Consider the following 25,159-nt stretch of genomic DNA (forward strand, 5'->3'; position numbering starts at 1 on the left):
TTCGGACTAAGGGGAAAAGAAGATAAAAGAAACTGTGACACTTATGGTATTAAATTCGAATTTATTTTGCCATATATTTTTTAATTCATTATCATAACTGGCTAAATTATAATATCCTTATTGAAATTGACATAAACAGTCTTCTTACAATGCTTGCTCCCTTGCAGCTTTTACATAATTATAATATATATTGAAACAAAGTACAGAATCAGTCATCCTATCAATTAGGTGAATCAAGAATTACATTATTATTATTATTATTATTATTGTAGTTTATAACTACTAAAATCTTTCATATATATATTTATAATTCTCGATCGTTTTTATTTCTTTCTAGAAATAAAGACTTCTCCTTTTTATTTTCATTATTACATTCAAATCCCATTTATGTATATTTTTTCAATTCCGCAATAAGTTTACCGAAAAATTGCGAAATTGTCAAATTCGTTAATTAATATAAATAATCAATTTATTTAATAACTGTTAAAAATAATAATGTATTTATTATTAATTAATAACATTCCTTTTAAAAATACAAATTTTATAAACAATTTTAAACTATTAGAAAAATAATTTACAGTGTAATTTATAACAACAAATAAAAACAATTTTTTTCCTAAAATTTTTACAAAAATTATAGGTATGGAATATTTCTTGACTGAAAAAGTAATTATAAATAAATTATTTATTAACTTAATTTTACTTTTTTCAGAAAAAAGTAAATCTCAAATTTATTTTTTCCTTTATTGAAGTATCATTCTCATTATTTTTTCATTATTTTGAGAATAAATTAAATAAGGTAATTATTAAATTATTAATTATTTAATTCAGTTAAATTTATCAAATTATTAATTAATTAATTAATTTATTTATTTATTTATAGAAATAATGAAAAATAATAATTATTTCACTAGAAATTTTGCTCCGAAAATTATAGAGCAATAAAATTTTAAACATTCGCAGATGATACAAATTGGAGAAATCTTTAATATTTTTTGTGGTATGGGGGGTGCACGTTTGATTAAATTTTAATCCATTCACAGAAAATTAAAAGGCATTAAAATAAGCTGCAACGCTTCTTATTTTTATCCAATTTTGCTTATTTTAATCCATTTTGGTATTAAAATAAGCAAAATTGTATTAAAATAAGAAGCGTTGCAGCTTATTTTAATGCCTTTTAATTTTCTGTGTTAACGCTCTTGATTTACATGTTTTTTAACAAGTATATTTGGAAATGTTGAAAAGAAAAATTTCAGAATTTTAATGAAGAATTAAATATTTATTATAGAGCGTTAAAGGTAGTTTTAAAAATTTATCTTTTGTTTCTTTTTTCTTTTTTTTGTTTTTTTTCTGTTTTTCTTTGGTTTTGAAGGGACCAATCTTTATGGCCCCGGCAAGGAAAAGTCATACAACATTATATAACATTTATGTAATATAACGTTATGTATAACCATATTGAAAGTTTTCTTTTAGTTTTTTGTTTTTGCTTATCTATGAGGAGGTTATGGATATAGAAATATTCATTACACCCTAAATTTTTTTTTTATTACATGAAAATTGAATTATATGTCTTTTCGTATTTATATGTGACCTGGCCAGATAAAAGAGACCTTACATCCGAAAAAATCGATTTTTTATTGATTGGTGATTCTGATAGAGAAAACTTTTTTCTATCAGAATCACCAATCAATAAAAAATCGATTTTTTCGGATGTAAGGTCCTTTTTATCTGGCCAGGTCACATATATATATATGTCGTAGCCACTGTATGAAAAACCGCATTTCATGAAGTGCTTGCACGTTTAATGAAGTGCGGTGACATTGTGAAAAAAATATTTACTTCACAATGTGTCCAACATTTTTGAACATTTTATCAAGTGCTACAGCCAATTATGTACTTTGCGAATCTAAGTGAAATTTCATAATACGTCCAAATATAAAATGCATTTCATGAAATGTCCAAGTCGTTCAATGCCGATAATGAAGAAATTGTATTAACAGTTAATTTCTTGTCATTATTTCTACGGTAAGTCTAATCTTTAATTAAAATCATTCATTTACAAATCAATATCTTTCTATTAATGTAGTGTCGTTTATTCATTTTATATATTTTATAATTTGAAAAGAAAATGGTAGTAAATGAGAGTGATTACCTCGCAAAAATTGTATCAACACTACCAACATAAATGTTAGTCACATTGTGAATTAAAGCGGTTTTTCACAAAGTGGCTACGACATATATATTTTGTGTTGGTGTGTGTTTTTCGTAAAGCGTATACGTTATAAATATGAACTACCTACAATAAATTATTTAAACGTCGTAACTCGCTTAATTTAACTATTTACACTATAGTGTCGCTCGAGAAATTTTTTTATTAATTTTTTAAGATGCGCTTTTGTATACTATAATTTCCCCTCGAGTCATGTGACATTTTTTAAATATTGAAAATAAACAACAAGAACTTTCCGTTTTTTTCTTTATATTACATTGAACACGTATAGTAATTCCTCTCTCATCGATTTCATCATTTCGATGATAACAATAATTATTTTTAATCAATAATTTTGCATTAACTGTCAATTTTTCAATTAAATTTAATTACAGAAATAAATTTTGATAATAAAATATAAATAAAAAATAAATTATACTATATTATATTCCTTTAATATAATGAAATAAAAAATAAAGAAACAATTAGAATAATTTATTTTTTGATCTTATATAGTTTAAAAATAATTTGTATCTCAATATATTTATTTAATTTTAGGATTTCATAAATGATTTGTAGAATTTTTCTATTTTTTATTTGTTAACAATTTATTTAATTATCTATATTATTATATAATATATAAATAATGTATAGGTACCTACCTAAATAATATAAATAATATACTTTTTGCAACACTAACCTCTAAAGTTAAATTTTACACACCAAAAAGTGTGTGTAAAGAAGCTCTTTTTAAAACGGTGTGTAAAGTGATTCACTTTACGCACCGAAATTTTTCTCACATAATATAAGGATTGTTTTAGACCATACAAAACCACAAAATTAAAAAACGAACTTTACTTTTAAATTTATACACTCCCGCTTAATGATATTTTTCCTGATCTTCGATTGATTTATTTAATTCTATACAATCGACATTATTCTACACTGAAAAACTTTTGGGGCAGCTGCTCTCCCAATCGAAAAATTTCTATGTTCAGTTAACTTCACTCATATAAAAACTCATGATAAATATTGAGTATGAAGTTAACTAAATATAGAAATTTTTCGATTGGGAGAGCAGCTGCCCCAAAAGTTTTTCAGTGTAATAGAGAGTTGGAATTGTTCATGATAGGTACTCAACTTTAGAGGTGGGTGTTGCAAAAAATGTTGTATGATACACGTGCGTAAATCTGATTATACTCGTATAATCACTCACTTTACGCACTTGTATCATAAATAACTATTTTTATATCTTAACTAATAAAATTTTTTTTAAATAATTGTAATTTAATAATTTATAAAATTCTACAATTTCATAATAATGAAATTCTTATTTTGGTAAACTTTTTTTTAAGTTTTGTTTTCCAACTGTTGAACTTTATTATTTCTAAATATATAAATAAATTAATTTTTTCAATTGAATGCAAATTGGAATAAAAATTTAATTTTAATAGTAGTAATAAAATGTTGAAAATTGCTTGAAAAAAATAAAAGATTCAGTAATTAAATGAAATTGAAATTTTCATTGATTTTTTTAACAGGTAAAAATTCTGGGTTTATTTTGGTTTCAGCGAGTCTCGAGAGTTTTAAAATGGAGCTTTCTTTTTTTTAACTGGACTGTTTTTTCTCCTGTTTCAGCATGCACTTTTTGGCAGTGGTAGCTCAGAATTCATTTAAGGCAGTTGGTATCCTACTTTGAATCTTTCTATCGGCGACATATAGACATTCGAAGACGATTCAAGGAGTTTTTTTCTTTCTTTTATTTTTGCATTATAAGTGAAGAGTTTTATAGGAAGTGGTAAAGAACTCACGGGAAGATAATGTTTTTATGCTAAAGATAATATATCATCCTTTGAAAATTCGTCGAAAAATTACATTCGTACTTTTGATTGGAATTTTTATTTAAAAAGAATTTATTCTATTGTATGTGAATTAATTGTTCAATTTTTGGATATTTAAGTCAAATATTTCAATTTCCAGTTGTTTGATTTTTAAATTTTCTTGTAAATTCGGATTTTTACATTCTTTTTCTAGTAAATTTTCTCTTAACTCAAAATTTGTTTCTGTTTTTTCAAAAATCTTCTTTTTTTTGTTGTACATTCTCGAATTTTTTGCAGAATCTCCATACGAGAAAAATTGTGTACAGACACTGAACAGCCTACAGTAGAGCAGTGGCTCTGCAGGCTATGTGTGTGTCAGCGTCACGTTTTAGGAATTACAGCGGTCCATTTTATGTGCAGCTGCTGACCAAAATTTTTTCCCGTGCATTACATGGATAAAAAAAGTGAAGTATAGATAAATGAAGAGGAATATGATGATATCTTGAAGATTATTATAGATAATTATTATTTTGTTTGTTTGTCTTATTATCCAACCGCCTTAACTCTTTGCCCTTGCACTAAATTTTCTTGTTGGGTTGCCAATTTGATTTGGACCGTCAATTCCTCGTCGACCGGAATCGCCGTTGGTCGATTGAGAGTTGTAGAAAAGTTCGGGTCACCAGGCCTCAGTGTAGCGTACATCAAATTCCTGAAGTGACGGCAATCTCTTCTTCAGCGACTCAAACGTTTGGGCCGATAATTTTGTGCTGTTTAGGTTCAATTTTCGTAGGCTTGTCAGTGCTGTAAATATTTTCATTTGAGATAAAAACAAAATATTCATTTATAACAGCTATTCAACTAATATTGCAATACAAACAAGATATAAAATGAAAAAAAACTCACAGGCCAGAGTAGAAATGCCTTTATCGGAAACAGGCGTTTCGCAAAGATTGAGAACCTGAAGTTTTTGAAGATGTTCGCTTATCATTTGTAGGCCCGCGTCACCAAACTGAGTTGCCCATAAATTCAAGTACCTTAGTGCCGGGAGCTTAATTAATTGCTCAGCACACGCTGACGTGACTGACGTAAAAGCCAAACTCAAGCACTCTAAATTGCCCAAAGCTCCACCACCAAGAAGCAATGCAACGTCTGCATCAGTAGCACGAACTGGTAGCGTCAATTTTCTCGGTCCGCCTTTCTGTTGCTGAAAGGGAATGAAACAATTAATGAAAAACTTGTTTTTAATTTTTTTCTAAATTATTAAATTTTCATTTTTTCAAAAATCTGTCTTTAAAAACAATTGACATTGAGATATAAATATAAAATTTTTTCAAAGATACTCACGAGTTCTTGGAGATTTCGCTGTTTTTGGCAAAGTGCAGCGTAACGATTTCTTCCTGACTCTGTCGATTGAAGAGCGGAAACGACTTGCAGTCGTGCTTCTTCGTTCGGCAGAAGGCGCCATTCTAACATAAGACAAAGAGCCTCTTGAGCAGCATCACAGCCTCTCACACCCAACAGAATACAAGCACCGCCGGCTTGTTTCATCAATGAGCCGATGAAACGCTTTCTTCGACAGCAACATCCCAACAATGTCGTCAACTAAAAATCATTATCAAAATTTATAATTTACATTTTCTTTTCTTAACTCAAACGGAATGCACACGCAGAATCGAAACTATAATGAACATGTAATTTTCTTATTGAAAATAAAAATATGTAAATAAATACATATAATTATTCATGTGTCTCGTGTTTCTTAATTCAAAAGTAAATCGTCAATAGTAAAACTATGTGAAGTTGTGTGTGAGTTTATCTCTTAAATAAATGCCAAGAATAGAACTATCAAAATTTTAAATACCTTCAGAAACACTTGTGAGAATTGAGATATAAATTTGAAATTCAATGATCTGAAAATAATCATTTTCACTAAAATTGAAATTTCTTAGCTGTTAACGTCATGTGCGGAAATCGAAATTCTATAAGCGTTCTATTGCATTGACCTCGTTTTTGTTTTGATTTTCACCAATTAAAATCGATTAATTTCTCAATTTAAATGATATATTTAAAAATGGAATAAAAGTTTCTTTCTTCAAAATTGAATTTTTTATGAAAAATTACCATTTCGCCAAATAATTCGCCTTGATCGGGACAAGCTGGACTTGATGGGGCAACAATATGAATCCAACCGGGACGTAGTTCTCGCACCGGAAGTAATACTCTGTGGACTGTACATCGTGGATCTTTGGCGAGGCGTTTCATGACGCACATTAATACCGATTCCTGAACCTCTTTGTCAGCCAATGCTTCTTCCGGAAATGGAACTGGTTGTAAAAGTGCCGAGAGTCCCGGTCTCCAATCAGCGTATTCCGATCTGGAATATCGTATTCCAATATATTGAAACATCAATTTTATTATTATTTTATTAAGAATTTGGAAGAAAAATAAAAAGCAACTTACGCCACGTTTAAAACCAGCAGATAACAACTTAAAGGTGGCAAATCGACTGTTTTATCCTCATTTACAGAATCCCGATTTACTTCCTCGAACCTGAAATATTTTTCCGAAAAAGATTCAATTAATTGTTTTATATTATTTATTTTTGTATTTTAAATTAAAAAAGAAAAAAGAAAAAAAAGACGTCGACTTACCTGTGAAAAATAGCAGCGACGCAAATTGAGACTAAATTTGGCAGCACTCGTGGATGTGGACAATCACTTCCTGGACCATGAACGGACGCTATATATTCGCGAATCGCCTTTTCGCCGTCATTATTCTCATAGATCGCGGCAACAAAAACTTGAAGTAATTTTCGCATATCGGGTGATTTTCCAAAATCGACAGTGTGCTTGAGACATCGGGTGATTGCCGGACTCAGCGCGTGAACCAATGGCGATCGCGGATGTCGTTGGGCCAATTTCGATAATACACGAGTCAAATTGGGCGGTGGTGCCGCTCTTTCCAAAAGTGGCGCCGCCACCGCCAACACTGCCTCAGCCCAACTTCTTCTGTCGCTTCGTTCCTTTTTCTCTTTCATCTCATTAATGTCAGTCAATTTATCTGCAAAATTATGTTTTCTTTCATTAATAAAATAAATTAAGTAATAAATTTAAAAATCATTTATTTATTTCTCTAACCATTTTTCACGTCGGATTCGATGACGACGGGATCTTCTAAAAGTTTTGCGACTGCCTCGAGGGGCGCCCCGGGCACTCGTTCATCCTGAAGGGGAGTCCAAAGAGCAAAATCCACCAGGGTCTTCAATTCTTTAAGAATAACTTCCTCCCTGGTGCTCACTGACACCATGTATTGATATTTGAAAATACTTTTCTACAATATTCCCAATAATTTGTCTATTAATGTAAACTAATTAAATAACTGAAATTATTAAATTAGTTACATTAAAAAAAATTAAATACCTAAAAAGTCATTTTCAAATCAAAAAATTTCCAATAATATGTAATAGATCTCACTTTTTTCTTTAATTAAAAGAAAGAAAAGATAACATTAACATTTCAATTAATTACTCATGCGCACCAATTATTTTCTAACGTCAAACCGCAAACGATAATAAAATGCTAAAATAGCTCAAAGAAAAACTAGACGATAAGGAAAATGTAACAGAGACTTAAAAAACTTGAATGTGTACGAATGAATGAACATAAAAATAAATCGCTTAATCCTTTCAAGATTATTATTATTACCGGGTGAAATAATAAAAAAAACCCAACCAAAAATTTCAGTATTATACCAGAGTTAACTACTGGCGCAGTACTGGTTCAGTATTGGCTGCCGAGGTTGGTCAGTCTTTACTGAACCAGTACTGGTATTTTCATTGTATCAGTACTGGTGCAGTACTGGCAAACCAGTACTGAGCCGATATTGAGCCAGTACTGGCGCAAATGGATTTTCTTTTTGATTAATACTAGTTTACAAAGAGTTCTAGAGTGAACCTGATGAATCTTTTTGTTTAAATATTTTGTTTATAAAAATTTTTTCACTTTGATTTTATTTTTGAAAATTTAAGGTATTTTATTGTGCTTTTTTGTGGGTAAAATTATTTAAACAAAAAGTTTCCTGAGACTAATTCCAAAAGATTTTGCAAATAATTAAAGTGAATAATGAAATAATTAAATAGCTAATTGTATAATTATATACATTATAATTATTTTATAAACATTTTTATTTTTATTCAACTGTTTTTATATATAAAAATAATAATAATAATAATATAAATAATAATTTGCAATATATATTATACTTAATAAAAAATAAAAACTCTTGGTGTTTATATATAATAAAATATTAATTAGTTAGTTGACTAATTTAATTAATATTTAATTTGTGTTGGGTTACTAAAAATTTCACACACTTTTTCCTAAAAAAAAGTATTACCTTGACTTATCTCTGTTACAGTTAAAGCTTTCTTTTAGTATACAATAAATTATAAAACTGCCAGTACTCGGCCAGTACTGAACCAGCAGTGGTTACCAGTACTGGTGCCAACTCTGGTAGCCAATACTGGTAAAATGTTATCATCCCAAAGTTACGCCAACTCTAGGGCCAATACTGGGTTCCAGTACTGCGCCATTAGTAAATTTTTGATTGGGTAGTAATGTAGATGATAATAATAATAAAATAGTAAAAATGATTTTTATAAATTTTATCATTATTTTAATTTTATAAAGAAAATTACCTTCCAGAGAATTGAATGGTACCATTGGTCCCTTGTATAAGCATTGCTTGCTTGCAGCAAAAGCGAGCCATCGGGAAGGACAATTCTCAAACAATATTTGTAATTTGGATCCCATCTTGCCACAGCATAAACTTCAGACATTGCGCTATATGGAACTGGCTGTTGTAAAAATCCAGAGAGCTGTAAAGAAAAAATTTTTGAATAACTTTAAAATACGTGAAAAAATTATTTATTTATAAATAGTATAAAGCATACCTGAAATAAACTTTTATATTTTTTAAAAAATCTAATTTCTAATTGAGAATTATTTTTATCGACTACTTTAATTAAAAACTATGTTTTAACTAGCATTTATAAGAAGAATCTAATTTTCTGAGTGAAAGTAAAATTACAACTGAACTAAAAAGACCTTTTTAATTAAAATACTAAATGTTTCATTTAATTATAAAGCAAATTTTATTTTCCTATAAAAATCCTCATTTTCATTTTAAAATTAAATATTTTTAATTTAAAGAAAAACAAAATTTGTTTGAAAATTATTTCAAAAGTTATTTTTAATTCAAGATTTATTCAATTTCAATGTTAATGAAATTTATTATATTAATTTTTAAATACGAAAAAGCTTTGAAAAATTTTTTAAACATATTTCTCTAGTTTTCAAAGAAATTTTCAAACGTCGTGTAAAATTATATATACACAAGGGAGTACGCGAATGTTTCCATAATAATTTTTAAATCAAGACGCAAAAATATCCGTCAATAATTCATTTATTTTCAGTCCACTTGCCAATGCCAGTAATGGAAAACTAAGTTTTATTATTACTTTTAAATTGAAAGCGAGAGCAATCAAGAATTTGGGTCGGCTCGAACAAATCAGATTGGATTCGTTGAAGCAAACATACACACATATATATTTATCTGTACAAGTAAAATTCATCATACCAATCGTGCAAAATCGATAACGATATGAAATATTTAATCTAAACGAAAAAAAATTCAAAATTCTCAAAATGGTAAAATATATTTTTAAATTTCCCGCTCAAGTTTTACCAATGTCGGGAAAATTTTATTTCTAATTGAGAACAAAAAATACAATTAAAATTTAATATTTAAATTCAATTTGACAAATGTTTTAATGATAATTGAGAAAAAAATTATTGATATATTTTTAAAAATAAATTAAAAATTTAAATAATAAAGAAGGAAATAAACAGCAGATAAAGATTTAGAATTTCGATTTGTCAGTCTATTAAACCTATACTATATCACATACTTTAGAGAGGCATGCAATCAAACCAATTGTCAAGAAAATAACCTCTGTCTCGATTGACGGTTTTTAGATAACTAAACACGAGAATGAAATTGGTTTTTCAAAATTAAAAATGTCGGATGCTTTTAAAAAACAAGGTGAATTCAATTGAAACTTGTTTCTCTGAGTTTTTGGTGTCGCTGATATTATACGACGAATTTAATTTGAAAATGAAAAAAATTCAAAATAACGAAACAAAAGCAAGTATAACTCGAGAAATTTTTGAGTTGAAATAAATTTTATTTTAATGTAAATGCAAAAAGAAATTTTGTTGTGTTTTCTTTTTTTTCAATAAGCTTTTGCGCAGTAGTCAGGTTGGATTATTGCCATTAACGATTTAGAGGTATTATCTTAAAGCGTAAAATGCGGTTATCGTTATCAGGATGCAAAGTGGTAAAATACATAACTGCTTAACAGGAAAGTGTATATGTCAATGTTAAACAGATGATGTGCGACGAGAAAGGTTTAACGACGTAACGACTTTTAAAGCCTTAATTAACTTTAATTCTCTCCCGACATACCTATATGGTATGTGTCAAAATTAAAGAATTTTCATTAATTAATTATTATTTACAATTAAACTCATTAGACATAACTTGAGTTTCTGAATGTAATGCTGACGTCTTTGGATTTTCTTTCTCATGTAGCGCGAGTTATCTTTAACTTGACCCATGTTATGTCATGGCTATGCGAAAAAAAGTTTAAAAATACCACATCTGCAATTCAGGTGAAACCTAAAGGGTGAACTTGAATAACATAAGATCATTTCGATAAAATCGAGTTTCCAAATATAAAAAAAGTTACGTACCTCCATTATTAACTGTTTGGAAGGAAAAATAATCTATTCTTTTAAAAAGTCACCGATTTACTTTATTAAGCTTATACTTGATAAAATACACGATTTTAAAACATTTTTTCATTGCGAAAAAAAAACCCAAAATTGGAAAGATAATATTTTGAATTAATTTGATGAGGTGGAAAATCGCTTTTTCATTGAAAAGTCCACGACACCAGAAAAGAAAAATCGATTTGTAAGGTCTACCCAGAACTCGGTTACTCGTGACGTAAAGAAGAAAAAGGAGGGTTGAGGTTGGCAAAAGAGGGATGGAAACGAGGAAAAAATAAGAGAAAAGGAAACAGGAACCGACAATGTTGCATAATATTCTCACACAGGTGCAGAGGACAATGCGCTTTGATTCAAACGGACTCGCACGATCCATTGGCGTGCCAAACAGGACAAATTGATTTATTTTTACGAAAATAAAATAAATGAAATCTTAAGGTTAAGTTGACAAATCAAAGACTATATAAAGGGCTAATAAATACAGTAGATGCTCCTTTTTTGCATTTGTGAAATTAACCCCTGAAATCCGATAAACCCATTAAGCCTGATCCCCGGAAAATAGGAAGACTTGCATCCCTCCTGCCACCCTCAAAAGACTTGGAAATGTCACACAGTATTTAGATTGACCCAAAACCCAGAGGAGATTTCCCCCTCCAGTCCCGACTACGCCATTGAGGAACTGGGTTTCCCGCGAGAGTTCTGATTGGTTGGTTGCAACTTTAACAGGCGAGTCCATGTTAACAAAAACAAACTCTCCTTTATGTGTGTGAGTGTGGGAGAGGGGAGGGAGGAAGACTGAATGACGTCAGTGGCGGATCTAGGCCGAGGGTTGAACGACTGTTGGAGCAGGCTAACAAATCTAGGACGGGCGATCATCGATTCCATCCCGTGAGGGGAAGTAGCCTTCCCACCAGGAATGGATTCTCGCCTGAAATCGCTAGAAAATAAGGTGTTCAAATTTAATAACAAAAAATGTAAGTATTTAAAAATATTGTCAAAAAAAGTCATTAAGAAAAACTCCTTAATGACAGATTAAGGGATAGACGCCCCCTGCTGCGAGGGTCGTATGAGCATTCATAGTCCCGAACTGCCGGACGCTTGTGGGTCGCATGGTGGGGGAAGGTCACTTCCCCTCACAGGACTCAATCGATGACTCAATGAACGGGCCAAAATCCAACCAGGGCTCTTGCACCCTGCTCATGACGCTTCCAACTCTTTTTTCTAATTTTTGGCAAACCCCTTTATCATAACGAGGGGTGTTGCGAATCTTATTGCGACAAACAGAGCGGCGACCCGGAATTTAATGAAATCTGCAAAATTAATACTATTTCCCTCGTTATTTATATGTATATACATATTATAGCAATATGAGGAGAAAAAAATTTAAATAAATACAACAGTAATGAATAAGAAAGAAAAATTAACCCAAATTTCGAAAGAACAGACTATTTAAAGCTGAATTCAAACAATATTTTCTTTTTCATTCATAAAATATATGTTTTAAAAGAGAGTTTGTCGTTGAATTTTCGTAGAATTTTTTTTCATTTTTCTCATCTTTCGCAGTTATTAATTATTATTTTAAGAGATATTTTTCTATATAAAATATAAAATAAAATTTTAAACAAGAAGTGATTTTTTATTTTTCTTTAAAAATAGAGAAACTTAAAAAATTGAAAAGTTAAAAGTGTATCAAGAGAAATGTTTTACGTGTCTCTTTTTTATACACGTGCTCGAAATCATTTCAAGGCATCACGCAGCAAAACAAACGAAATTAAAAATTGGAAATTTTTTTTTTCTTTTTCCATCAGTTATTAGTCTGAACATGAACCTTTATGAAAGCTAAAATAGGTCACATCGTTCTAGAAATATTGATGACGATAGATAACAAAGCGATGTCACGGTTGCGTTTCACCGCAAATATCTTTTTCTATAAATTGAAGAAACTTAAAAATTCTGTATCACACTTGATATATAGTAAAATTACCAAGCTTTTAAAAACTACGATGAGTGAAAAGAAGGAAAAAGTTTTCTTCCTAATTCCATATATTGTTCCTTAAAAATTATAATATATTCGTGTATAATAATAAAAAAAACTTCAACTTGAGAGAAAATCTAAATTAATTCCATTCAGGTTTTGAAAATTGTTTGAAAATAGGTATATTCGAAAAATATTTCAGCACATTTAATTGATTTGGTCCATTTTGTTTGACACATGTGTGAAAAGAATTTGCAAAGTTCAGACCAATGTGCTTTAAGGTCGCAGTGTAAAGTCCTAATTCTCCAGTGATGTACCTACCGTTTGACGTATGCTTGCATACCATTAATTGCAAATTAGCATTACTCATGAATTCCGATTTTAATTAATCGCAATTATTATTATAGTTGATTACATGCTAGAAAATTTATCGAAAATTCGTCACAAATTTTACATTAAAATTTTGTAAATTTAATTTATATAAAACATATCATTACTGTGTTTAATTTAATACTTTATGAAAGTGAATAAAATGGGTCCATAATTCGTTGAATGTTTATTTGAAATATTATATATATTTTTAATGTGATGAGAAAGAAGCGAGCGAATTTCAGTGTGAAGATAATTGGACTTGCGAGACACGGAGGCAACGACATAATTCTGCCATTGCATTGTGAGCTTTTGCAATAATTATGTATAGTCTTATTCGAGTTTCGCAGTTATACAAGTTTAGAGACTTTCATTGTATCCAAACGCTCATTTTAAATTTATTGACAAAAATATTTTTAATTTTTAATCGGCAACGAAAAATGATTTTGAATATAGCAATTTTTTCAAATTTGTCTATTAAATGGATCATTCAGCTTATGGAGGTGAAATAAAAAGAAAAAAAAACATGTTTTCAAGTGATTTTGATAAAAGAATATTAATGCGAAATGTCGTGGACCTTACGAGTGCCAAGTGAAAATTAGATTTATAACCTCGCTTGGTCATAACTCGTAACTCTGTCGTTCTGAGTACGTGACAGGATTAAATTTACCCCAAACACACTTGGTTACGTAGAATAGTAATGTGACAGCATGCTGTTTTATACTATACATATCTAAATCTTTTAAGAATATTAATTGCCTCTGTTTAAAGTAAATGGCATGTTTTTGTCTGAAATTAAAATCTCAAGTAATGCAATTCAAACAATACATATAATTAAGAAATTAAAATAAATGAAAGAAAATACAAAAATTTAATTTAATAAAAATTACGATTCAAGAGTTAATAAATTGAAAGTTGAAATGATAAATAAATCCAAGTTCAGTTCAAGACATTTTGCGACGCAGTTTATTACGTCGCTTTAGAAAATTGACAGAAGTCTGAATGAATTATTTAACATAGTAAACTCGAGTAGATAATGAAAAAGCATTATAGTAAAGTGACACTTGCTAATGAAGATGGTACAGATGGGAAACAATGGATTTCCTTATTCCATATAACTAATACAAACATTATTTCAAATTTCCTTACAATGGTATTAAGTAATTATCCTATTATATGTCTGATATCGAAGACGATTTCATTAATCATTAATTGGCACATTCAAAAGAATATTTAAAGTTTCTCATTTTCTTTATTTTTATCTAATTACATAAAAAACAATAAATGTTGTCTAAAAATATAATAAATTTTAATACCTAAAATATCTCACCCAAATAGAAAAATTGTTAAAGAGAGAACATGAACGTATATGAAAAATATTGTATAAAATTATTTTTATATATACATATATACAATGTGAAATTGCACAGCATACTTTCCGTACAATATAATTGAATGAACAAGACGTAAATAAATATTCCTTAAATATTATCCTTTGAGTACACTTTTAAATGACGTCATTGCTAGTAATATACATAGACAAACCGAGTTGCACGTTAATACTGCGCGATAAAAGATAAAGAAAGTTATTTATTTACTCCCAAGACACGTGCCTAACAACAACTCCAAACAAACTCTCTTCAAAATTCCACATAACCCTTCAAGTTAACAAAAAACAACATTTTTTTGTAACTGACGATTCACATTCATGAGAGATTTTGGCTCAACTATTTAATGACAACCGAAGTAATAACAACATGTAGAAGTAATAGAGATAGTAAATTCAAATTTTAATTTTCTCTCTCTCTCTCTCTCTCTCTTACTCCTGCACGTTGCCATGACAACTCCTGCAGGCAGACAGGCAGCCAAAAAGATGTGAGCGCGCCCTAACTCCCTATTTGCTTCAATTGCAATACAACACCTGCAAGAAAAATCTCTCGTTGCACAATGTACTATTCTTGCATCATTTGGGTCCTAAAAACATACAGGATGGTCATAACAATAAAATTTTAATTTTTGACCATTTTAGAAATTAAAGTCTTAAGAAATTAATATTTTAAATATCTATCTTCTTCCACAATTTTGACTATTTTTCATCGACAATTTTTTCCCACGCTTTTTTAATGATTTTGAAGAAATTCTCGTATGGATTTAAAAGAATTTTAATTTGTTCAAAAAATAAAAATTCTAAAATGGTCAAAAATTAAAATTTTATTTCTTGACCATTCCTGTATATGTTTTTAGGACCCAAATGATGCAATCCTGCCATCATTAAAATTTAAAGAACTCAAAATAAAGGTACTCCCCTTAAAATCTAACTCCATTTTTTTAGAGTATATTATGTGCAGAGAGAGGTCTCGGTTTTCTTTGCAGTGTTTTTTTGGTAAATTGTAAAGAAAGAGGAAAAAATAAAGAAGATTTGCCTTGGGAGCAATAAACGGATGATCTGAAGACTTATAAATAAATGCGATATATATGTAATGAATCGTCATCGCGCAGTGTTGTCTAAAGTGAATGGATCAACGATTTTACGAAGGCCATGAACGCGACCGGATCTTTTTAAAAACAGATCCGCATAAAGTCTGCGAGAGAAACCGCGCTCGCTCGCGCTTGTATGTCCAGGGTCAGCTTTGACGTCATGTTCGACACGCAATTCAAAACGCACACACAGTATATGCTATATATTTCCCGTTTGATACCGTACACCGCACAAATTCGCGATGCATAACAAATATCAAAAATAAAGAAATGAAAAAAAATACTTCCCAAATGCTTCAACGACAATCTGTCTGATGAGCGAATCTCTTTCGCGCGAGTACCACTTCAGGTTGTCAAATGTATAATAATATATCTGTATGACGCGCACTCGTGACGCTTTAACCGGAAAAGAACGCGCCTAACAGGGGAATATAATATATAATTTTTTACGTGGCAAAGTCTTGTGTTCCAAAATTTATGTTCAATTTCACAAACGGTAAGTGATTTTTTTCAAAAATTTTTGTAGCATTCGTTTATATCAAGTCTAAAGTAAATGCCACAACTTGTTTTTCTTTCAATTTCGGAATAAAATTTTAAGTTAGAATTCTGAATTACCAACAATTTTTGTTGTTATTAATTTACCTACTGTCGGTAATAATGAGTTCAACAATTGAAGAACCTATGATTATCAGAATAAAAATTTTGCAAGTAAAAAATTGCTTGTATAATATAATGGCTCCGATTTGAGGTAATAAAAAATTTTTAAGTTGAATTCGCTGACAAAAAATTGGTTGGGGGTTTTTTGGGGTCACTCAATCCAAATTCATGACCCAAAATTGAAAGTGGCATAACCAATATGGCAGATAATTTTTTGCAAAATAGCCTTTATTGTTTATCTATTAACAAAAAATTATAAAATTTTTCATCTTCATACAGTTTTTCTTTTCAATAAAAATTCGAAAAAATAATTTGGAAATATCAAAATAACATTTTTTAAACTGCAAATAGAAATTTGAATTTTCACAAAATGTTTTTCGAAAAGAAATTAATTATCTTTGTTAAAAAAAATGTTCATAACATACAATATACATAATACGAAAATAAAATGTTTAATTTAAATAAATTTTTCCCTAAACGCACAGAAAACGAAAATAAGAAATGTCTAATTTAAATAAGTTTTGCTTTATTCATGCAAACACTCTTTTTTTATATTTGACTTTTTCAAACGTAATACGTCGTGTGTAAATCTTGAAATTTTAAATAAACAGATTTGTAGCAGTTAAAATTTAAAATACAATTTTGCAAACAGACAAATATCAAGCAATAAAAAATTAAATATCATTTTTAACATATATATTATTATCGAGGGGGAATTTACTAGTTAAAAACGTGTACACTTTGACTTCCGGTATTACACCTCATATTACTCTTATTACTAAGTATTACAGGTTATTACAGCTCCATAATAACACATTATTACACGGTATCACACGTTATTACACGAGGATAAAAACTTTTATTGTTACGTAAAGTATAACTTATAGATACAACCCAATGAATTTAGTAGTGTGTCTTCAATAAAGAATTTTGTGGCTGTTATCAACTTTGAGCCTATACATCAGGCCTACATTGGACCTATTCTGACCTACTTTGACTCTCAGTATACACAAGTGTACCATATTTTTAATCTTTGCTCTAAACAAATTTATGCACATTCTTATATATAGAAACATATGTATCACCTAAGTAAGAAAAAAAATCTCAATTTACGTAAATGCAGATCGCATTCCTTTATCATCCCAACTGAAATTGCAATAAACTTGATATAAAAAATTTGAATAATTCCTTGTTTTATATATATATATATATTCACATAAGTTTGTAGAGAGAAAAACTTGAACATTCTTATAAAAATAAAAATAAATTATCATGAAATTAAAATCATATGAATAATGAGCGCCGTGCAGATTCCGGAATAACTCATTATCACAGGTCTCGCGATATAAAAAAAATATTACAATAAGAAAAAAAAATTCACAATGAAATTTTGTTTGTTTTACGCGCGCGCTTTAATTAAAGAACGTATATGTAAATTGATAAAAGAATGATTGTGACATTTTTATTCATATACAATAATAATAATAATAATAAAAAATTTATCTCACATTCGATATACTTATTCGAAAATGTATGTATGATCTCGAACATTTTCAATGACGATGGATCATGATTAATTTACTCCTTTATTTTGCTGGGATATTTTTCGTTTTTCTGTTCGAGATGAAAAAAAATAACTTTTTCATTTTATGGAAATTGCACTTAAATGGAGATCATTTTCGTACAGTAAAAGCAACAAAAGTTACAGACTTCGGAATTAAATTTATATAAGTTGAAGAGTTTCATAAATTATGAATGATATACAATAAAAAAATTTTCGTGACATTTATTATGAAAAACACTACATATAGATATATAAAAGTTGGGAAGGTGTTAAAAGCCTGGCAGGCGATTTTCTAACGATTGAAAATATAAAAAAAAGTCAATGAAACTTCTTTATATCTTCACATACGCCTACACACCTGTCGGATTAATTCAAGTATACAAGTTCTTCTCTTTAAAAACTCATTCAAACTGTCAAAGAATTAATAAAAATAAGACAAAAAAAGAAAAACCATTTCAAACTTGGAAACTAAGCGAATCTGTCTACACTATTATTGTCATTTAGGCCTCATTTTTTAATATTGAAAAATTTCTATTGGATTAATAGCTGTAATATGGAAATCGTTTAAGTGCATATTTTTTGTATACTATATTAAGAATTTTTTTTAAATTAACCCTTTTAAAACATGAGAATTTTTTATACAAAGGAAAACAATTTTAAACTTAGAAATGTCTTAAAATAATTTTTTTGTTAGACTCAGCAAAACGGTTTTACACGAAAAGAGTAATTGACCCTTTTCTGCATTACAACCAAAGCGAAACTTAATTGCGGTGACGTATAATGATAAACTTCAACTACAAAGAGGCATGTTCTCTCTGCAGTTTGTCGAGCTATGATTGCGAATCAAATCAATTTACCACAATGAAAATTATAGCATTTCGCAAATCTTAATCTTCAATATAATCAATTGAAATGTCTTTCAAAAACAATAATAATAATAATTAATAACAATTATTTAATTAATTTCATTATTTTAATTTAACTCCAATAAATTAAGCTTTAACAAACATGCTACTTCAATATTAAAATTTAACTACAGTAAACTTAACTTCTATAAATTTAATTCCAACCAACTTTACGCGAATAAATTTAACTCCATTGAATTTTACTCCCACTAATTTTACTTAAACAAATTTAACTCAAAAAACTGAATTTTTTTTTGAAATTTTTTTGATATAAACTTAATTTTAGAAAATTTTTAAATTAAAATCTTCCTTGTTTTAAAAATTACAATTTCAAAAAGCTTCGTGTTAAGCAATTTAAATAAAAAAATTTAAGAAAATTTGAAAAATCAAAAAGTTACAGAAATGAAAACTATATGTAAAATCTTGATTTTCTTTTTTTGGCAAAAAAAATGAAAAATAATCTTCTCTAAATTTGAATTTAAATATAAATTGTAAATGTACATGTAAATTTCATTTATTTTATTATGTAAACGATAGTATTTTTGAAAATATAAATAGAAATTATGTAAGGTGTCTAATGACGTCAAAGTAATTAGTCCAGTTTCTGTGAGTAACCCAAATAGAAAGTCAACTAAATTATAGAAAGGCAAATAATTGGTTTAATTACTTTATACATATATACCATTAATGCTCACGTTGTATGAGATTTAATTAAAATCACAAACAACAAAGTTATGAAATTAGTTTATTAATAATTTTTTATGAAATCAATTTCAAGTTTATCGACTGCCCTTAATTACATTCCCATACTTGAATCAAGGCGAAAATAAAAATTCTTCTTGCTCATTTTTTAAATGATTTTTTAAGAAAATACAGAAATTAATTAATTATAATAAAATAATAATTAAAACACAAAACTATATAAATACATAATGAGTTTTCAGCGTCATACTATTAAATTAGAATGATTAATAATATATTAATTACAAAGGAAAAAATGTCAGACGTCATAATGACTGTGTCTTATGATAAGGGACAAAGAGATAATCATTTGGTCGAGGAAATTGATGAGGAAACTTATGAGGAACTAGTTATGTATTTGATAATTAATTAAGATACAATGTAATTGTGTGAATGACCAACGTCTGATGATGACTTGTCAAATGTTTGGAAAAAAAGCAAAATTATGGTTGAAAACCTATCCCAGTAAACGTAACAAAAATTAACAAAAAAAAAAAGAAAAGAAAAAAAACGTGAAAAATTTATTGAAAATTTTCTTGAATGAACGCCTTTTTCAAACGCAATTGACAACGTTGTTGTCATGATACAGCTAAAGTTTGTCGATGAAATTATATTTGCAAACATTATAGGTGACAAAGAATGTATACGTAACTTGTTTTTTTTCTTTTTATTTTTTTCTAAGTTCTTGTCTCTATGCATTAAATCCTAATATAGTTAAAAGTTTTAGAGAGTAATTTTTATTTTAAAAATAATGAAACAAATTTTATTGGAATACCACATTTGTAATTAATTTAAAAAATTCTTAAGTTAGTTACCTTAACTAATATTTTTTATTAAATAAACCAAACTTATAATTATAATTCTTTCTACAAGTGTTGAAATTAAAAAATTTTTAAATATTTTTAATAAAGCCTTCCGAATGAAAAAGGGGGAAAACGGTATTGGGGCAATTTGAGATTTAAAAGCTTTGCGCAAAGCTAAATATTATTAAGAGCCACAACCTGAAAAAAATGTTGACGAAAATGTTAAATATTTAACAATTTTCTTAAATAGTTATTCTGAGCTGAATGAAAATTGGAGTAAATGAAGTGATTGGCCGTTTTGGAAAAATATAAATCGGTAGCTATCTGGCGATGGTCGTGTAGAAGAACCACTCTCACCACTCTCTCTCAAATCTTCATTTTTTTTAATAGCTATCGATTTGTGTTTTTGAAATAAGTTTTTTACAGCTGGAGTTGTTGTGTTGTTTTTATTTGCCGATGATGATGATGATGAGTCTGTCTTTTCAATTTTTATTTGTCTCCGAGAAAATGAAGAGGAAAAAAAGATAAGAAAAAAAGAACTCACCGCCTTAGACGATAGGCAAGCATCGTTGAGATAAAGATGGTGTGTCTCCCATCGTCGGAGAAATTTGCTGGATAAAATTTTGCTGACCAATGTACGCGTATGATTGAGATAACAAACTTGAATATCGCCCTCTTCAAGTGGCTTGAAGCGTGGTCCCGCTGGACCAGGACTTGGGCTTGGACTGGAGGATCCACTTGTAGTCAAAAATCCGGCACTTTGTCGTTCTAAATTTGGACACGATCGCGCCACCGGCAAACACGCGGTCGCCTCCAAATTGTCAATAGGTTTCAATAGGCATTTGTTATCGGCATCGCTATCATCACGTAAACTTCCAGTGTCTAATTCCTTCGTCGGCAACACATCGTCCATATTGTTTGCAATCTCAGTCGAGAGTTGCGGGGAACTTGTGCTGGTTGTCTCTTGTCGCATTGCACCGCCATTCACCGATAAAAAACCGTAATAAGGAATTGACGTTGAATTCAAACCGACTGTTGACGCTGCAGCGGGACTCGACGGCATTGACGAGCCGTCCTCAGTTTCCGTTTCTTGATTACAAATATCATAATCGTCTTCCTCCTCCTCTTCCTCATCCACCACCCCCTCGTCTTCTTCCTCCTCTTCGTCCTCTTGATCGCTAAACCCATTCACCAATGGAATTCCATTGACGGCAAAAATTCCCGCCGTTGGAACATTGAGGAAATCCCGTCGATCAACGATTTCGGGATTTCGCGATGATGAGCCACCTGACGAGGAGGGTGTTGATTCACTGGCGGGCGATGGCGACGAACTTCGTAATTCCCCATTGGTACTTGAATTTGACGAGTCCGATGAGCGAATTCTTAGAAGAAGCTTTTTACGCCATCGACTCTTATCCGTACTGTTGGAATGAGAATTCACTTCATGATGGCCATTCGAGACTTTGATGACATTGATACTGGGCGAGTTGATGATAAGAGTATCGGGACCTGGAGAGAGTGGATCGTTTTCGAGATAATCGGATTTAATGCCAGGCAAAGTTTCGGTACTACTGCCACCGGAAATAGAGAGTTCCTGGTCAATGTATCGAATTGACGACGAGCCGGAACCCTCGCTCGTTGCCTCGGAACCGCGTCGTTTTGTTTCGGGGTGCTCCTCTTTTGTTGATAGGGAATTTGTGACGCCACGTGACGTTCGTGAAAATGGTCTTTGGAAGCAGAACATATTTTCCTCTTCTCTTTTTTCGGTGGGAAAGTTAGAGAAATTGGGAATTAATATGGATTATTAAGGAAGAGATTAATTGCAAGTCCTAAATTATTCTTGTTCTCATTTTTTGCGCACCCTTCGGAAGGAGCTGATCATCATTTGGAAGAGTCTTCTACACTTTCTTTGGAAGAAATTCTTCTAGAGCGTATGGATTTTTATATTTATTCGAGAAATAACTTGTAGTCGGCAAATATTAATTATCCAAAACTTTACTAACTATCGAAATATTTTCGATTGGAGTATTTTTTAAATAACTATAGAATTTCTATAAATATAGTAATTTATTATGAATGGCTGTCAGTTTATAAATAGTTGACAACTATTATTTAGTTGGTTGGAAATTATAATAAAAAGAAAAGAAATATCCTATTTCAACATGTGCATTTGCTATTGATATGTAAATGAGATTGCTTTGATTTTTATCGTTTCACGAAAACTGAAACTTGAAAAAAATTTTCACAAATTTCAAGTTTTGTTTAGAAAAAATTCTCAAGTGGTTTTAAATTTTACATATACTTCACTTTTCGAGTTTTTCTTTATGCTTCTTGTTTCACTTTTTCTATATAGTTTCCTATTTGTTGTTTCTTTTATATTTCTTCTCTCTTTTAGCTTCTTAAATTTTATTTTATTTTCTTTCTCTCTGTTTTTAGAAATTTTTTTTCAACTTATTTTATTTTCCCGTTACTTTTAATTCTTTTATTTTTTACCTTTTTCGTGATCTTCTTCTATTTTCTACTTTATGAGTATTTTTTCTATCTCTTCTTTCACTATATTTTCTTCCTCTCTTTACTATAATAATTTTTAAGAAACTTGACTTATTTTCGATTTTGTAATTATTAGGTTTTTTCTTATATTTCTTTTCCTCCGTATCTTTACTTTTTTCTCAGGGGAAATTCACCGTACAAACTTGAATTTCTTCATTCGCGGAAATGAAGAAAAATTAATTCCATATTTACAAAGAAAAAGAAATAAATACCACAAATTTTTGACAAATTCGTTTCCAAAAACGAATGTTAATTACTTTTATGAAAAAATCGACAGAGGAAAAGAAAGAGAGGATGAGTTGTTCCTGACCAGCACAATATTTGTTCGAGTCGTCACCACACTGACTTTTAAGGGACACTGACTGCTTTTTGTAATAGAGAGAGAGAGAGAGAGAGAGAGAGAGAGAGAGAGAGAGAGAGAAGGAGAAAAGACAGAATGATAGAGAAAGAGAGAGATAAAGAGAGAGAGAGAGTCGATGCCACCAGAGTGTGACACTCCAAGGCGTGTTTCTGATGGCGTAATAGTCTAATAGTCCACTGGCAGGTGGGGCACACGACAAGTAGAAGCTGGTGGCAAGAAACGAAACGGTGGTGGGCGTCGCGGCGCACGACGTCCGTCCCGATCGATGGCAATGCTCCTCGTGTGTGTTCAGAATGTACGCGTTGCACACTGATATTATTATCAAACCACGCCGCACAAATATCACAGAGAGAAAGAAAGAATCTTTTTCAAATATCACTCTCACCCAAATTGATCACTGATTCAAAACACGTGTCATTTCCCTATTTTTCTTCTCTTCTTCCCCTTGAAATAATCTCATAAACATCCAACCTCTCTATTATCTTCACCCGCGGCTAAATGTATACACATATGATATTTGTCCCGGGGGTCGTGACTCCCCTCAAGTAGTTAGAGAAAAATAGAAGAAAAATTGGTCCAAAAAACTGGAGCTAATTTTTAATCAATTTGGATAAGAAAGATCCAAAAAGAATAGATCTAATTAATCATCAGTTTGATCTTTGTTGATCAAGATTCAATAGAAAAAATCTATTTGAATTTTTGATTTCAAGAAAGCCATGATTTTGATTTTTGGAATTTGACCCAGGTAATTTGCATCGTTTTTGATTTTGTTATTCACTAATTCGTCTTTGATTCTTGATTCGAAGTAACACTATTTGATCACTCGATCTTAAAATTCCGAATGATCAAAATTTGTAAAATACCTAATAATTTATCAGTGAAATTTTGATTAATAGGAATTGAGTTTCCGTAATGATGTGAATTATAATTCTAATGAATTACACATTTTGAATCACCTGATAATATTATTTTTTTTAAATTCCTGGACAAATAATTAATTATTTCCAGATTATTAATTCAACTGCTTTTAAAATCCTTCATCTCCTTATAATTAATTCTCGGATTCCCGATTATTAATTCTTCCACATCCTAATAAATACTTCAACTTCTTTTTAAACCTCCTGATGACAATTCTTTCACCTTCTGCAATGAAACCTTCTCCAGCTCTCCTGACAACAATCAAAATTGTTCCTCGCCGTTTGACAAATGATTCATTAGGTGGAAAAATTGTTTGAAACTGTCAAAACTAAAAATTCTGATTTGCCTAGACTTTTTGAAAAATATCAAAAAAGATGATTGTAATAATATATATATATATATATATTTGGATTGTTTGATTTGTCACGCGAGGCAAAATTGCATGTTAAGATTAAATCCTATTTCCTAGCCACCTCCTTTTTTTAATTCTTTTTATGTGATTATTATATATTATTTGTTTCTTTTTGGGGGAGATTTTAATTCTGATTTGCAAAATATAAGTGTAAGTGAACTTGCCATCGGACTGGCATTGGGTACACTGCCAGGGAGAGTACCGTTCACGTACGCGCCGATCGCGCAACTGCAAATTGTGTAAAAGTAAAACTCGCGCATAGTGATAAACGTTTAATAGTTCACCGCGCTCGAAACGAGATCGCGCTACAGTTTTGCACCCACACTCTTCGACTTTTCAAACCGCATGTGACGATAAAAAAAATTCAATTGACATTTTTTATAAAATAAATATTTTTGTCAATTCTGAATAGAAAGAAATTGAAGGAAAATCTTTTGAAATAAAATTCAAAACAAAACCTGATATAAAAGTCTTTCGATCCACATCTAAAGAATCTTGAAACTATTGAATATTCTCCATACATTATTATAATAATAAAAGTAATGAAAT

The 25,159-nt window shown here is 29.9% G+C and overlaps 2 protein-coding genes across 4 annotated transcripts in view; one reads left to right on the forward strand and one right to left on the reverse strand.

Moving 5' to 3' along the window:
* Window positions 1–25,159, forward strand: part of LOC127280606 (uncharacterized) — a 263,749-nt gene that overhangs the window by 188,151 nt on the left and 50,439 nt on the right. The gene's annotated exons all lie outside the window — the stretch shown is intronic.
* LOC127280612 (C-Maf-inducing protein-like) lies at window positions 42–25,085 on the reverse strand. Its single transcript, XM_051303736.1, has 9 exons — window positions 20,914–25,085; window positions 8,726–8,905; window positions 7,167–7,359; window positions 6,681–7,089; window positions 6,490–6,579; window positions 6,151–6,403; window positions 5,374–5,631; window positions 4,933–5,233; window positions 42–4,830 (listed from the first exon to the last, which is right to left on the reverse strand). Exons 1-9 carry the CDS (start codon window positions 22,111–22,113, stop codon window positions 4,706–4,708), a joined length of 3,009 nt encoding a protein of 1,002 aa, XP_051159693.1. The 5' UTR covers window positions 22,114–25,085; the 3' UTR covers window positions 42–4,705.

Source organism: Leptopilina boulardi, unplaced genomic scaffold (assembly GCF_019393585.1).
Source record: "Leptopilina boulardi isolate dan_hultmark-lab unplaced genomic scaffold, ZJU_Lbou_2.1 LbouV2_248, whole genome shotgun sequence".
NCBI classification, from domain to species: domain Eukaryota; kingdom Metazoa; phylum Arthropoda; class Insecta; order Hymenoptera; family Figitidae; genus Leptopilina; species Leptopilina boulardi.

Bases quoted from the DNA above. Each gene is read 5' to 3' on its own strand.
- LOC127280612 (XM_051303736.1), bottom strand. From the start codon at position 22,113: ATGTTCTGCTTCCAAAGACCATTTTCACGAACGTCACGTGGCGTCACA. The intron at 7,090-7,166 runs GTTAGAGAAATA...ATAATTTTGCAG, and splicing joins CGAATCCGACGTGAAAAATG to ATAAATTGACTGACATTAAT. The intron at 6,580-6,680 runs GTAAGTCGACGT...AAAATATTTCAG, and splicing joins GTCGCTGCTATTTTTCACAG to GTTCGAGGAAGTAAATCGGG.